The sequence below is a fragment of the Hemisphaericaspora subhashii genome (assembly GCF_019202705.1).
Source record: "Hemisphaericaspora subhashii strain CBS 10753 chromosome Unknown scaffold137, whole genome shotgun sequence".
NCBI lineage: Eukaryota > Fungi > Ascomycota > Pichiomycetes > Serinales > Debaryomycetaceae > Hemisphaericaspora > Hemisphaericaspora subhashii.
The window spans coordinates 14,166-30,912 of NW_026057431.1; the positions used below are offsets into that span (position 1 = coordinate 14,166).

Genomic DNA, 16,747 nt, shown 5'->3' on the forward strand with positions numbered 1-16,747 from the left:
AAATTCTCAATAACTGTAACATATCTAAATATTATGACTAAATTAATTTAATTTACATTTCCTCTAAGGAAAAATTATTAAACAGTAATGAATGTAATTAATAAATTAATTTGTTTTTTAAGATTGAGTGTTTCCAGTATCTACTTATGTACAGCTCAATAGACCTCAGATTTGACTCTGGTTTTTATTCTATCATACTTGTTTCACACCCATGCTTATTAATAACCACTTCCATAAATCTTATATAGAAAGATACTTATAATAACTACAGAAGACATACGATTTGATTTTGTATTGTCTAATGGGATAAAAGTTGGCGCCAAATAAAAGTTCAACCACTGCGAAGTTTGTGTACGACTATTATTTACGTCATCGCAAAACATCTCAAAAATCCATTAGTCTCTTTTACAGTACCACCCACCCTAAGAATAAACCCAACACTCCTTCAAATGTCTCTAGAACCTAGTCCAACAGCCAAAGCACTCATCCAAACCACCAAGGGCTCAATCAATATCTCACTCTTCGCCAAAGAGTTTCCTATCACCACTCGAGCATTCATGTCCCACATTCTTAACCACAACTACACCAACCTCCAATTCTCACCCAATAATGGAAACAACTATATCGAACTAATAAATTCAGTTACCAAATATGACATATCTAAAGAATATCACCCAAGAATCAAATTCAAACGAGGTACGATCGTTGCCCTACATTCTCAAGATGAAAACAAGAATTCAGTGGATGGGTTTCAGATTCTCCTATCTGACACCCCGGAATGGAACGGGGTTAAACATGGATATACGCCTTTCGGTCGTGTTGTGAGTGAAGATTGGTATACTATTCGTAAAATTGCTGACGTGGAGGTTGATGAGAATGGGGATCCGTTATTCCCGGTTCTGGTTGTCAGTGGAGAGATTGTTATTCCATTTTTCGATGACTTGGATATGGAAAAGAGACAAGAAGGAAATCCGGAAATACGGGAGGACAGAGGACGGGTTATTAAGAAGGCAAAAGTGAGTTTGAACTATGATGAAGAGGATGAGAGTGGTCAGGAAGATGAGGATGGCGGGTTTAAGATGATGTCAAAGTATGATGTACGAGGTAGAGGAAGGACGGTAGCGACAAAGAATGAACTGCCAGTTGCCGAAACAGGAACTGTCAATGAATCTTTCCCTCAAGTACATCCATCTACCAAGGAAGAAAAGGAGGAATCACTGGGCGACGATGATCATCAGAAGTCGTCAGACCAAGTAGGCTCCTCAGATGATGAAGAGGAACAAACAACTCCAAAGGCTAAAATAAAACTTACAAGAGATCCAACTATTGATTCAGACTACGATTCTAATCTTGACCTTTCGGAATCTGAATCAATTACTTATTCAAGTCTCAAGAATCATAAATTTATAATTACATAAAGACTAACTATAATAATAAATATAGAGACCTAAAAATGATAATAATAATGCCCGTTAAAATAAATAAAATAAACACAACCTGAACTAAAAAAATAATGCTCTCTTTCCCATCACCATAAAATTATAAGAATTAAAAATAAAAAAAACCTAAACTTTGCATTCACAGGTATATCCCGGAATGTCATCATGCAAATTTGGCAAATTAGCCATTTCAGATTCCAACGCTTCTAAATCCATATCATAAACTTCATCTTGATTATATTTCAACCAAGGATGAGATAATAAACTTCTACAATCATATCTTTCATTCAAATCAAATTTCAAACATTTCAAAATAAAATCCGAAATCAATTTAACTTCAACGTCATCAGCTTCAAAACCATACTTTTCAATTAAAACATCTTGTAAACCCCAATATTTCAATTTATCTATATGTCTAAACCCAATCTCACCTCGTTTATTCATTTTGAAATATTTAGTAACATTTTTACATTTAACCAAATATTCATCACTGGGGAATTCTCCAATTAATTCAACAATTTGAGCTAAATGATCTTCATCTCTTTCGAAATATTTCCCACCTTCATGAGGATCAAACAAGAAATCACCCGTGATAAGTTCAAACAAAATACATCCAATACTCCAAACATCAGTAGAACTACCCCAACTCTTATATCTTAATAATATTTCCGGGGAACGGTATTGGCGAGTTTGGATCAGATTTGTAAAATGATGATCGGTGAATGTTGCATTTCCCAAATCAGCAATCTTGATTGAAATTTCCCCATTGTTGTCAACCAGATCTCGAGAACTATTTCTTCTAGAAGCTGGAGAGGTGGATGATCTGGTTGATGTTGAAGTTGTTGAAGAACGTCTTCTTCTACTACTACTACTTCCTCCCCTTCCTCCTTGGAAATTAACATCCTTGAAAAATACTTCCGAACTAATCCCGAATCCAAATGGTTTTGAACTTCTGATTGGACAATCATTTGTCCCACAAACGGAATTCTTTGAACGTTTGTAATAACACATTGATGAAGATCTGGATGGATTGGAAGTAGTAGATAAGTTTCTTGAAGTAGACATTCTCATACCGACAGAACAAGATGATGATGATGTGGTGGTTTGTTTGAAAGACCCGGTTTTCCGAAGTGAAGATCTTAATTTGGATAATTTTTCCATTTCAATACTCTTGATGATCTTATTAATATCCTTGATTTCAAGTAAGATATTTTCTGGTTTAAGATCGGTATGAATAACTCCACAATGATGCATATAATCCATAGCCAATAAGATTTGACGCATAATTTGACGCACATGCAAAAGTGGAATACCACCACATCTTTGTGACTTTGACATGAGTGATACTAATGATTCCCGGGGTAATGATCTAAGATGTTTAGATACTGATTCTTCTAGCCATGAATCACTGGTGATAGCAGTGCTGGTGGTTGAATAGGTGTCTTCAGTATGGATGTTCATCATCTCAGTAGGAGAAGCAATGGTAGATGAAAGAGATGAGGATGATGAGATATCAGTGCTGTTGCTTTTGGATTTCGATTTTGTCTTCAAACGTAAACTCAACATTGATTTGGTATTCTTCTTGATGGCCTTGGTATCCCATTTCATAAACTTCCCATCATTAACCGCATTGACTTCTTCATCACTTCCTTCTTTCTTTTCTTTAATTACATCATGAACACTTCTATAGAATTTCTTATATTTATAAATTAAATTCAAAATATTCTCACCCAAGATTTCAAATACCATACAAATATGATTTCCATGAGGACCTTCAATTTGAAAATCATCCAATAATTTCATAATATGTTTATAACCAGGATGTTGAGTTGGATCTTTGCCGTCAAAGTATTGATAACCATTAGGTAAATGATCAGCATTAGCAATTGGATCACACAAAGTTTTCATAATACGAATCTCATCTTCAGCTGCTTCCAGATAATGTCTATTTGATTTAACAAACTTCATGGCAACATAATATTCTCGAGTGTCTACATCAGCCAATGTTGTTGATGTCGAATCTATGGACTCAAAATTAAATCTTGATTTGGCCAACCAAACAGTTGAGAAATGACCCCAACCTAATTTCCGTAAGATTATATATTCACGATTAGGGAATTTCTGGGAATAATATACTTCACCTTTTGATACTGGATGATAACCTCCAAATTTATAATCGACTTGAGTTTCTTCACTTTTAGGATCAAAGTTCAAGTCTGATTCCAGGTCGGAAAGACAGGTAAGATCGTCATCTTGATTAGGAACTTCAGCATCATCATCTTCATGACATGATTCATTGACAATCTCAATGGAGTAAGGATGATGAGGATTAGTTGACTCGATATTACCGGAGAATGAACCAAGTCTTAATAAACTACGAAGATTCTTCTTTGGACGTGGTTTTGATTCTCCAATACTATCTTCCTCAATGTTTGAAGTAGCAGTCATTTCACTATTTTGTAAGGAAATGCATTCAGATGTGAATGATGTATAACGTTCTTGATCATTGACAAGAGTGGTGTATTGACTGGGATTGTGTTGATAAAGGGGATGTAATTGGTTGTGATTATTATGATGGTTGCTATATATAGATGAGGCAACACTATTCCGATGAGTATTTACAGATTGTGCAGAAGTAAGTTGTTGTTGTTGTGGTTGTTCTTGATGTTCATCTATGCTTGGGATTATTGTCAAGTGGTGGTGATCTAAATTAATGTCGTCGATGATATTCTCGGTAGATGTTGGAATTGCAGTGGTAGATGATGATGATGAGGATGCACCCTCATAGTTCCTATTCTTCTTGAATAATCCCAGTATTTTGAACTTATGTTTCTTATGTTCTGGGGATGAGGAAGGTCCTGCTGATAAGGGGGTGATAGCACCCTTCTTCTTCATAGTTGGTGATGTTGCGTTGCAAGTGGTAGGAAATGGTGTTGCGTTGGTGTTTACTTTAGTGTTGTTGTCTTTGTTTCTATTAATTAATAGCATTGCCTTTGTAATATTATTATTATATGTATTGATGGAAGACTATAGCAATTCAATCATTTAAATATGAGAATGAAGTTAACTTGATAGCAATAGTAGTAGTAGTATAATTGGTGTATTAAATAGTAGTTGTTGGTTGTAAAGATTTGGTTGTAAAAAAAACGATTAAATGCCAATAAAATTTATTTTAAATACAAATACTTAAAGGGAACCAAAAAAAAAACACTTTAAATTTTAAAAAAGGGGTTCTAAATTGGAATGCTAATGATTAAGTAGTGACAGGTAGATTTGCGTGACAGTGACCAAATGACAGGAATGATGGCAATATATATATATATTTATATTTATATTTGGAAACAAAGGAACTAAGCAATAAATAAGGGGGGGAAAAGAACTTGTTAAATAAATAAAAAGAGGCATTAACCGTTTACAACAATAATTAATAATAGGAAATGAAAACTCCTTTTGTATTTTTTAATTTAATTTTAAATTTTAATTAACAGTTTTTGATTTTTTAATTATTTTTAAAAAATAAAAAAATGTAAAAAAAAAAGAAAATCAAAAATAAACTTTACATAAAAAATAAAAGAAATAAAAAGCAAATAAAAAAAAAAAATCCGGATTATTGACCCAGATTTGTCAATTTTCTCAAGACAAAAGAATTTAGTTTCATTTCACACACATCATTTTCTTTTTGAAATCACATCAAACTCAATGAAATTCTCTGGGATATATGCTTCGATTAAGCAAGCCATGGTATCTCTAATGAAGTTCATCTGTAGTAATGTGCTCATCTTGCGGTTATTTTCACTTACAAAAATGTTGGGAGATCCATTGTTTAAATTGTGTGGATCTTTTTATTTTAAATTGTGGTTATGGCGGGGGACGTGCGGATGGTACAAAAATATTGAGGAGAAATTCCAATTTTTTTTTGGGTTTTAGAAGATTTAAACTTTTTTTTTGGTTAAACGGCATTTGTAACAATTGATTCGATCAAACCACTACACAAAGATTTACAAAATTACAGCCCCCACAAACACTTTCACTCTCTCGTTTCAAACAAATCGTATAAAATGTATTTTTGCCTTGGACCCTTGGAGTCGGATATAGAATGTATGTGTAACCTGTGTACCTACATTTGTTGCTGCATCTCTTTATCTAAAGAATATTTTGCTCTGTTGAAATATTATTAAATTCTTTGACCTTCCTTAGCAACAATTAAAAAAAAAAATCAAACTTCCTAATAAAGTAACCTTAGCGGTAAAAAAAAAGACTTTTGAGCAACCGGTACTATAAATTGGTCCCCATCCCCCCTCATTCTCTCTCTCGTCAAGGCTATTGTATATTTTATAATCTGGGGTAAGCTAAGGTTGCTATTATCAAGTTTCAAGTCTAAAGAAACTGGATAAGAATCGGGCGTCACACAAACACCACTTCGTCCACTAACGGTAAAACAGTCCAAAACTCGTCAATAATTGCCTTGCGTCAAACCTAGATTTTGCGAAATTCGGTACGAATTACACTGCAAACGATTTCCTACCTGGTAATACAACATCAATCTTTAGACTCTCCCTTTCTCTTCTCGCTCTTCGTATCCCGTAAGTCCATTTGACCACATTGAAATTCTATTTTTTCTTGTAACTTCTATGTGTTAACGCTTAATAAAATTCTCTGCTTCTTTTTTTTTCTTTGGTCTCGCTACATTATTCCTAATTAGAATCAAATGTGTCTGCATGGTTTCATATATTAATGGGGGGGTTGGGGTTAAACTGGAGATTTACAACGAAATGTGAAATTATACTATTAGAAAAGGTATGTGTTTGACATATGAGTCTTAGTCTAATCATAAGAAAACAAACTTAAATTATTGAAATGTGGTTCAAAAATTAAGATTCACATGATATGATCCGATTACACATTCAACTCCGAAAGTTTCGGTTAAAATCTTATCCACTTCGTAAAAATCCCCTGGTTTTGATCCAAAGTAGATCCAAGTACTTAACCTTTGACAGTCGTTTACCCCAGCCAAACTCCGATGACGACTCATGATGTAATGGTTCGATTCTTTCTAATTTATGATCTTATCAAAAACGTGGTTATATTGATACCACTTCTCCAAACCATATAGTTTTTTTTTTCTTGTCAGAAAACTCCACAAAATCTATAAGGGCCATCGCTTCCAAATTTGGTTTCTTGGCTCAAGCTAAATAATACCTCACGAAAGTTTTACAAATCAAGCAGTATCTTTCTTCCAAGTGAACGTGAAATATCTTGAGCTTACTCTAATAGAAACAAATCTATCCTGTACTCCTAAGGGAAAGCACGCGTTTCAAATTGACGAAATTTAACATTCACTATTATTAATACTACATAACTTTTCATTACAAATTACGCCCACGTTTTTCGCAATCTTCCCCCACATCTCATATCTCACATGGTTGCATATAATCGCATACTCGACTTCAAAGCTTCACTTACGTTATTAGACATATCTCTCAACACACATGCTTGTACAGTGATATACATCCAATCACACCTGAAAAAAAAATGTTTTTTTTTGCAGCCTGTTCGGATTAATTGTCTGTGATTAAAAAAATATTTTTGTTGTTGTTCGGTTAGTTCGGCGGTGGAGAAATCGGATTTTTGCCAATGTGAGGTGACGCATCAAAAGAAAAAATAGAAAATAAAATCATCCAATTGAGGGTTGCAATTAAAAAAATAAATAAATAATCTCGGAAAAATTATTGTTCCGTGGATAATCAGGATCATGAGATTTATTATCAATTTAATCCTCAAGCTTTTAGTTTTATTGTTCTTCGATCGATGTTATAATATCGTAGTACTTCTGATTTAGGGAGAATAAACTCGGATTCGGAATATTTAATCCCCGACGGATATAAAGTGGCAAATGGCGAGACTTTGCAGTTCGGTCATGATTAGCTTTCGGGCGAATAGGCACATCCTATCTACAACGTATTTACGGAAAAGAGTTAGAAACTGGACAGAGGGCCGATTATCGGTTCGATCCAAGTGATCGGATTTAATTCCAAAGTTTCATTGCTGAAGTATCCAAGATGACCAATTCAATTTTCACTGAGTTAGGGCATTTTCCCCTAACCCCGGATGTCTACTAACCATAGTCATGCGGGATGTATCCCACATGATAGAACTCCGTATTGACTGAAAACTATAGAATCCATTATTCGCTGGTATATACGAGGAGTTATTTAGAGGGTATAACTTCGAGTCCCACACATTATGGAACATATATAATTCCATATTCAAGTGTGTAAGTGTATTTTTCTCCAATCAGTCCTATTTTCAGAATAACGATGGGGCTAAGAAGTCTAGGATAACAACTTTTGTCATTCGCCATGTATAGAAATATGTAAGTTATCTAGAGAATATACGTTATGTTTTGAAAAAAAAATTCAATATTTTGGTAGCAATAATTCAACATTGATTAATAATCTTTCACCTTTGAGTATTGGCCACTCTATATCACATTTCGTACAGTCTAATGCTCCTTTAATACTCTCGGTGAATTCTGCCGTAATTAAAGCTTTAGGTGACACTATATTGTTGTTCATTCACAAAAGGGTCAATATTTGAGGTAACCCGATTATCTGTTGTACTATATTATTATTATCTCTCAAGAAGAATAAAATGAAAAACTTCCAATTCTCGCAAAAAAATCATTTGATTACGAGACAGCTTCGTCATCTTGGCCAAAAACATGCACTAGTAAACTAGAACGCATCCCGTTTGGGGTTCTAAAGCTTCAGACAGTTTTTCTACAACAAGATCAACCACTTACCATATTGAAAGAGGGAGCGTTTGAAGTAGCTGGGGAATAAGATATTATCTTACTTGCTAGTCAGAAAAATTGTTTGTTTCTGGTTTTAGGGTAAGAAACTATCAATTTTCATTTTTGGTTGCAAATTTCAATAGATAGATAAAAAAGATAAAAGAAGCCTATTCTTCCCTGTGACAACAAGTGATTGATAGCAGCTAATTTCAATATATATTCAAGCTGTTGCTGAAGATGAAATTAGAAAACAATCTTGATAGATATTCCTCGAATTTCTTTTGTTATATTTCTGTATATTATGTATAGGAATTAGCGTAAATTATGTTTTTCTTAACAAAAAAATGTAAAATATGGCACTCATATCTACAGAATAAATCAACCGTCTAGAAAACTAAAATTCAAAATAAAGTCCAGTCAAGATGGTTAACAGCTGCTAGTTGATTTGAAGAATGAAGTTGCACATACTGAGATACCTACTGTTTATGTGCCACAAGACCATTTGAAAATAGCACGACCAAATGTATTGCTAGCCAATGCAGAGGAAACAACATTGTTAGCACCGCTGAGCAAAAAATCTGTGCTAATTGGTCAGATGATAAATCTAGGTACAAGCTGTGAGTGCTTCATCACAATCTCTTCTATCGCTCGGGATATTGGTCGCAAATTTTAGTTTTCCTCCTACCTACCAGTGCCTGATCTTTTCTCCTCACTTTGTCTATCATGATCATTCATTTCAAGTTAGCCTTTGAAACGATATGAGATGCCGAGGACATTCATTCTTTATTAGGAAATGCCCCACACGAGTGTCATCTAAAAAGACAACAAAGCAAATTGAACAATAAACATAGTTACAAATTTCAGTGAGAAAGAGCAAGTCGGATCGGTCGCCGTGTACCCGGAAAATAATGGACCATTGTTAGTTTTTTTTTAATACATGAGAACGGCGTTTGGATGAGCCATTCCAGAAACAAAGAATATTTTGGGAATTGTTTATTTCCGGAAAAGCCCCTGCGCGTGCCTGATATTTAAAACAACAAGGGAAAATTCATATATCTACGGAATTTATATCCCAAGCTTTTGTTTAACTTCAATTGCAGTAAAGTTCCAAAGAATGAAACAGGTTAATGAATCTGATTGATTCGTGCCTTCAATAGTTTTGGTTCCCCATGATAATATGTATATCGCTTAAGGTTTTAGACTAATTAGGCTTGGCGCTGTCAAAAACAAATTATTTTTTATCCCAAGAATTAGACATTATTTTTTTTGCCTTGAAACAATGAATGCAAAATTATTTGGAGCTGCAATTAATTACAACACGATTACTCCAATTTATCACGATCCCCATGGACTCATTACTCTCCATTTATTACCTAATCAAGGCGAACATGGTATGTTAAAATTACTTTGCAACTGTTTCATTTTTTTTTTGAAATTTATGAACGGAGATGCCCTTCGGTTAGAGTTACTTCGTAAATATATTACCACAAAGCCTGTGATGACAAAAGAAATATATTTTCAAGGATTGAAATTAGATACCGATACAAAGGATTTTAATTCACAATAAGGTCCTATTCAAGGTAACCTTGTGCTGTTGTTTTTACACGTGGATGAACAATCGCAGCATCTTTTGAAGGTTGTTACTTTGGATGCGCTCTCCTAAGCTGTGTCTTTTTACCTATCTCCCCATGTCCTATCCTTTACTAAACCCGGTCTTGCATGCTTAACGTGAATACATGACTAACTGCAATCATAAAGGATAGACACGTGTGAATCCTGGAAACATGCTCTTCACAGATAAAGGTCTATATTTTTTTTTGAAATGTTATATTCGTTTCTCTGAAGGGGCCTATTTCTATTTCGTAGATATTGTAGGTAAAGTCTAGAATTTGATCTTGAGTTAATCAGATTAATCTCTGCAACAACTAAATTTGCACAAGATAGCAAGGCTGTCAACGTGTCAAGTCTATTGTACAACGCTTAACTGCAAAGCCTTTCCATCTGATACGAACCAACGTGGTATCTATTTAAATTTGAAATGTCAAAGATAAGCTACACTATGTTCGTTTGTAGTATCCATGTGGGCGATGATGATTTCCAAATTGGTTAAGCCTTGAACCCTACATTGTTAATAATTTTTTTGTTTTGTGTTAGCACGCGCAAGTACTACAGTAGTTTCCAAAAAATAATAATAATCACTCTCCATTATTGGATTCTATTAAACAATCAAATGACTAGCGGAAGTACCAATTATACGAAAAACAATATAACTAAAGGCTTTGACTGGAGGAATCATCCTTACTATATAAATCAGAAGGATATTCCACCTTTTCAATTCGGATTTTTCTTTTTGGATTCTCTCAAGTACAACAATTGCCATGCAATCAGATAACGATACCAAAAAGGTTGAACAAACGGTAGAAATTGAACCAATTGTTTCTACTACTCCTACTACTGGAACCAAACGTCACTTCAAATATGATGCCGAAGAACGTGCTGCTAGACTTGCTGGAGGTGTCAAATTGAAAGATGCCCTTATGATTCTTTGTGCTGGTTTTGCCTTAATTTCTGATGGTTATCAAAATAATGTTATGTCTATGTTAAACAAGGTTTTCGCTCTTGAACATCCAACAGAATATACTGCTGTTATGTCTACTCAAGTTTCTAATGCTTCCCTTGTAGGTACCATTTTTGGTCAAGTTGTTATTGGGTTAACTTCTGATTATATTGGTAGAAAATGGTCCATTGTCACTGCTACTTGTTTCTTAATCTTTGGTACTATTATGTGTGCCGCTTCTCATGGTGCTACTATTAATGGTATGTTTTGGATGTTGACTATTTTCAGAGGTGTTACTGGTTTTGGTATTGGTGCCGAATATCCATCTTCATCCGTCACTGCTTCTGAAGCAGCCAATGAATCTGTCAAGAAAAGAGGTGGTGCTTTCATTTTGGCGACTAATTTGCCATTATCTTTCGGTGGTCCATTTGCTTTAATTATCTTTTTGGTTGTCAATAGAATTACCGGTAGCAACCATCTTGATGCATTATGGAGAACTATGTTTGCCATTGGTGCTTTCTGGCCACTTTCTGTTTTCTATTTTAGAATGAAAATGGTTACTTCTGAATTATATACCAAGTCTGCAATTAAAGCTAGAGTTCCATATTGGTTAGCAATCAAGTTTTATTGGCGAAGATTGATTGGTACAATGGTTGCTTGGTTCCTTTATGATTTTGTTACTTTCCCTAATGGTATTTTCTCAGCTGGTATCATTTCTAATGTAATTAAGGATCCTACCGATTTAGAAACAATTGCCGAATGGAATTTGTTATTAGGTGTAATTGCTTTACCAGGTGTCTTGATCGGTGCTTACTTGAACGATATCATTGGTAGAAAATATACCATTATGTTAGGGTTCTCAGGATACATCGTCTTTGGATTGATTGTCGGCTTAGCATATGACAAAGTCAAAAATATCACCGCATTGTTCATCGTTCTTTATGGTTTAATGATGTCATGTGGTAACTTAGGTCCAGGTGATGGTATGGGTTTGATTTCATCTGAATCTTATGCTACTCCAATCAGAGGTACTGCTTATGGTATCAGTGCTGCAATTGGTAAGGTTGGTGCTGTTGTTGGTACCAAGACCTTCACTCCTATTCAACTTAATTTAGGTCCTAGGTGGACTTTTATCATTGCTGCTATTTGTGGTTTAGCTGGTGTTTTGGTTACGTTTATCTTTGTCCCACATTTGAAAGAAGATGATTTAATGGAACAAGATATTTTGTTTAAGAACTATTTGATTGATAATGGTTGGGAAGGTAAGTTTGGTATTAAAGAATATGATGTTGAAGAAGATTTGATTTCTGAAGAAGATGATAAGGAAATCAGTGAAGGTGAAGAAATTCAACAACAAAAATAGTCAGTTTTTGCAAGTGTACAGCAATTTAATTTTATATAGGTTTTAATTTTCTGCGGTTTATATTACTAGTGTTCTTAATGTATTTATAATATGAAAAGTATTTCTGTAGAGATATTCGTAGCATTTTCTATTTCATGATTTTAGGTTGTTGCCCCGGGCCAGTGCTGATTATCTCAAGAACACGAATTTTGCAGCAAAAATTTAAGCTGCAGATTTTATTTTTTCAGCATTCCCATTGAAAAAAAAAAATTTGAAACCTCATCCAGATGTCATCGATTACCCGTCACAGAATAAGCAATGTCAACAGAAGTCCCAAATAAGAAGAAGAAAGGAATTCCACCCTCCGCAGAGGAAATTGAAGCACGTAGAAAACAAAAACAATTTGAGGTTATACCGGAAGGTATGACCAAAAGTGAATGGAAACGTCAACTAAAACAAAAGAAATGGGAAGAAACCAAAGAGCAATATCGAGAATTTCAAAGGGAAAAGAAAAGGTTACAACGACAAAGACGTAAAGAAAGAAACAAACAGGAAGCGGAAGAAGAAGAAGAAAATTATCATCAGGCTAAAAAACCTTCAAGATTGCCTAGGAATCAAATTCCTACTGGTGTTACATTTGTCATGGATTGTGATTTTGATGATTTGATGAATAGAAGAGAGATCGTGTCGATGTCAAATCAAATTTCACGTTGTTATTCGGCAATGAGACATTGTAAGTATGATGTTGGATTAAAAATTACATCTTTCAACAAAACCTTGAAGGAAAGATTTGATAAAGATGTTTCTCAATACAAACTCTGGAAGGGCATTGAATTAAATTCGGAACAGTCTGTAGAGGATTTGATCAATGATGAGAATAGACTGAAATTCGTATATCTTACTGCAGATACAGATGAAGAAATCACTGAACTTTTACCTGACCATACTTATATCATAGGTGGGATTGTGGATAAAAATAGACATAAAGAACTTTGTTTGAATAAAGCCAAAAAGCTCGGATTAAAAGTTGGAAAATTACCAATTGGGAAATACATCGATATGAATGGAAGACATGTATTGGCAACTTCTCATGTATATGAGCTTTGTTGTAAATGGTTTGAAAATGATAAAGACTGGAGTCAAGCTTTCAATGAAGTTTTACCACCTCGAAAAGTGAAAGGAAAAGTTGATGCGGATGGTACTGTCACTATAGAATCTGAAGATGTTGAAGAATCAAAAGACACCACGCCAAGTGAAGTTCCTGTATGATGGGCATAGTGTATGCCAGAGTGATATATAAATCGTACGTATCTGGAAAAGATTTTTAGTGTTAATTGATATAGAGTTTTAGAATTCAGCACATTAGCTCGCCCGGGACTGTTAATACGGGGGCGTATGTAATTGAGATGAACGACCTTAAAGGCACGGCTTATTAGATAAGTATTGATTGTCCATGACATTTCATTACTTCTGATTGCGACGGCTGTTCAAGAACGTCGTAGTTTCTCAAACTTCTATTACAGTTATTTACAGAAGAAATTAATAGATTTATACATCCTGCACCAAGAACTGTTTGGGTGTATTTCCAACTTTCTTATTGTATGACCCCAAGAATCGTTCTGGACTCTCCTCTTGTTGAGCTTGCATTGTGATTCTTCCTGCTGAAACATAGCCATCGCTGGCTCTTATGATTAATCCCAGTCTTCCCAATGTGAAATCTCCTGGCTTAGACAAATCTTGTATTAACTCTTGGGTATAATCATCCTCCTTCAATTCTTTTATTTCAGAAAGAATCACCCTTTGTTTCTCATAAATATGTTTCTTCTTTCTTGTTATATCCACTTGAATAAACGTAAATAAAGGTCCAAGAGCATCATATAATCTTTTTATCTGTCTAGTCAGCAATTGATCCCATAATGCTTGACTCTTAGAACTAGGAATCTTTGATGCGAGTGAAAATTCACTGTGGTTGAGATTTTCATGAAGATGAGCTGGTTTGAGATATAATCCTTGATTAATAGTCTGCGCTAATAGTTCCCCTCCAATTTCACCTAATCTGTCTCTCAAACTAATATAATTATCTTCATCGCGGATTGGAACCTCTCCTTTTTGTAAAATTATATCACCATGATCAAATTTGCTTGGATGTAATGTTTGTACAGTACATCCTGTAAATTGGTCGTCGTTAATGAGGGCATATTGAAGTGGAGCCGAGCCGGAATATTTAGGCAATACGGACGGATGAACGTTCAATCCGCCATATTTACAACTTTTGATAAACTTCCCGGGTATTAATTTCCCATATGAAACAGCAATTGCAATTGAAAACTCATGTTGTTTGAGGGTATCTAGGATTTCTGTTGATGTGTCTGCTCGTAATATGGGTATGCCAATATCAGTGGAGAATGTCCCAATTGGTAAGTCGGCGTATATTTTGAGCCCTCTTCCTTTTGGTTTTATGCTTCTAGTTATAACATGAATAGAATCGATCTTTGTGGGTTGTTGTTGTTGTAATTGATGGAGTTTATTGAGACTGGCAACGCTGAATTCATCACTGCCAAAGAATGCGATTTTTAAGGGTTCAGTAGGCGATAGAGTTGATTGAAGTCTTGTGAATGATAAGAATGAACTTTGTGTCCTCAATCGGAGGACTCTTGTAATAATGGGAGTCCAATTCATCTTACTTGACGGAACCCTTTGAATCTGAAAATCGTCCCCTGAAATTTTTCAAAGCGTATCGGACTTTTTTTCCCCAATTGTTCCCGAAAGGAAAAACTCGAATCATTTTAGCCTTGCCGAATAAGTCAGCAAATACTCCCTATCTTATAGGTGGTCCTGTAGATTGTGCTAGACCTTCTTCAAAATGACTTCAATTGATTATTCTGATCTTGCCGATAGATTAATATCAGCATCAACTAAACAGAAGATAACCAAGGATCTTGAAACAAACCATATTCCTGAACGTGAATTTAGAACATTAATTAATCTACCTGTCCTTAATGCCATTCATAACAATGCAAATTGTATTGAGAAATATAAAGATGAAAGTTCAATCAATGCTGTTTTGGATACTATTGATTTGGCAGAAATATACGCCAATGTGGATAAACTAGAACAAGCAAATACAAATCCAGATCTTCAATATGATGATTTTGTAGTTAAAGAATTACTTCAATATTTTAAACATAAATTCTTTAAATGGGTCAACAAGCCGCTGTGTACTACTTGTGGGAATGACAACAATGTTCATGATAAAGGTGCATCAAGATTCAACCCTGCTGATCCTAACCCTAACAATGTTAGTATTATTGAATATTATCAATGTTTTCAATGTGGAGCCAATCTTCATTTTTCGAGAATTAATAATCCTGTGTCGTTGTTACGAACAAGAGAGGGTAGATGTGGTGAATGGGTGAATTGTTTCTTGTTGATTTTACAAGCATTGATTGGAGAAGATAAAGATAGAATTAGATATGTTTGGAATCATGAAGATCATGTTTGGTGTGAATATTATTCATATGGTTTGAAAAGATGGGTACATTTAGATCCTTGTGAAGCTGTATTTGATGAGCCTTTGTTATATTGTAATAATTGGGGAAAGAAAATGAGTTTTGTTATTGGATTTAATCAAACTTATATTATTGATTTGAGTAAGAAATACATAACTGAAGAAAAGCAGATTCCGAAAGTTACTGTTACTGACGTTAAAAAATTAAATAAATTAATTAAATTCTATAACAGTAAGAAACAGGAAGCTTATTATAAAATCCAATATCAACTATTAAACAATGAACGTGATGCTCTTATGAAAGTATACAATGATATTATATTACGTCAAAATCAAGAACGTATCAAGCAACGAACAACGGCAACACCATCTTCACAAATCCCAATAGGAAGACAGACTGGGTCATCTGAATGGACTAAAGCACGTGGAGAAGACGGCTAAGGGTAGTATCAAGTTTGTAATCCTTTGGAATGACGAAATAATTTCATTCCACACCATGATATGATTGCCCACCACCAAATTACTACATAGATACACCAAATTTTTAAAACATAATCATCTAGAACTGTAAACCCTTTATATAGATATGTATACAAATCAATCATTGACTCTGTTTGTGATAATGGATGTAGAAGGAATTTCCATGCTTCAAAGAATGTGTTCATGGAAATTATGAAGATAATCCATGTACTTGTAAGGATGAGATATCCATAAAATTTCATCCTTTCAGGATCTAGATTCATTTCTATTGCATTTTCGTTCTTATTAGGAGGATGAACTAGCAAGGGTAAAGGTTCATCTGAATTCATTGAACATGGTCATTCAATAGTCTTTGAAAGAACAGGTGTGCATTTGGAGGAAAAAAAAATCTGGTGACGGAATCGATGAAAAATTGATTTGAATCAAATTTATTTGCAGCCGATAAATAAGAGCAGTTTCTAGCACATTTTAAGCGCCAATTTTAAAACGGAATCACGCGATATTCCTTACCCATATAGTATTCGATATGTACTTTTAATGTCATACTACCACTGAGCAAATAGGTCAGAAATTTGGATGACTGACAGCGGGATGTCAATTTCTTACAGATTTTACACCAAATTTTGTG

The 16,747-nt window shown here is 34.5% G+C and overlaps 6 protein-coding genes across 6 annotated transcripts; 4 read left to right on the forward strand and 2 right to left on the reverse strand. All coding sequences in view use genetic code 12, as the record gives it.

Moving 5' to 3' along the window:
* Window positions 1-449: 449 nt before the first annotated feature.
* On the forward strand, window positions 450-1,418 carry J8A68_005379 (putative peptidylprolyl isomerase; the record flags this gene model as incomplete). The annotated part of the gene is made up of 1 exon (XM_049409438.1): window positions 450-1,418. One exon carries the CDS (start codon window positions 450-452, stop codon window positions 1,416-1,418), a length of 969 nt encoding a protein of 322 aa, XP_049261343.1.
* A 147-nt stretch (window positions 1,419-1,565) lies between these two features.
* On the reverse strand, window positions 1,566-4,427 carry J8A68_005380 (uncharacterized protein; the record flags this gene model as incomplete). The annotated part of the gene is made up of 1 exon (XM_049409439.1): window positions 1,566-4,427. The coding sequence occupies one exon, from the start codon at window positions 4,425-4,427 to the stop codon at window positions 1,566-1,568; it is 2,862 nt and encodes a 953-aa protein (XP_049261344.1).
* Window positions 4,428-10,610: 6,183 nt separating this feature from the next.
* Window positions 10,611-12,152, forward strand: GIT1 (Git1p; the record flags this gene model as incomplete). The annotated part of the gene is made up of 1 exon (XM_049409441.1): window positions 10,611-12,152. One exon carries the CDS (start codon window positions 10,611-10,613, stop codon window positions 12,150-12,152), a length of 1,542 nt encoding a protein of 513 aa, XP_049261345.1.
* A 297-nt stretch (window positions 12,153-12,449) lies between these two features.
* Window positions 12,450-13,400, forward strand: J8A68_005382 (tRNA (guanine(9)-N(1))-methyltransferase; the record flags this gene model as incomplete). Its single annotated transcript, XM_049409442.1, has 1 exon — window positions 12,450-13,400. The coding sequence occupies one exon, from the start codon at window positions 12,450-12,452 to the stop codon at window positions 13,398-13,400; it is 951 nt and encodes a 316-aa protein (XP_049261346.1).
* Window positions 13,401-13,679: 279 nt separating this feature from the next.
* On the reverse strand, window positions 13,680-14,810 carry FMT1 (methionyl-tRNA formyltransferase; the record flags this gene model as incomplete). Its single annotated transcript, XM_049409443.1, has 1 exon — window positions 13,680-14,810. One exon carries the CDS (start codon window positions 14,808-14,810, stop codon window positions 13,680-13,682), a length of 1,131 nt encoding a protein of 376 aa, XP_049261347.1.
* Window positions 14,811-14,994: 184 nt separating this feature from the next.
* Window positions 14,995-16,080, forward strand: J8A68_005384 (peptide-N4-(N-acetyl-beta-glucosaminyl)asparagine amidase; the record flags this gene model as incomplete). Its single annotated transcript, XM_049409444.1, has 1 exon — window positions 14,995-16,080. The coding sequence occupies one exon, from the start codon at window positions 14,995-14,997 to the stop codon at window positions 16,078-16,080; it is 1,086 nt and encodes a 361-aa protein (XP_049261348.1).
* Window positions 16,081-16,747: the final 667 nt, after the last annotated feature.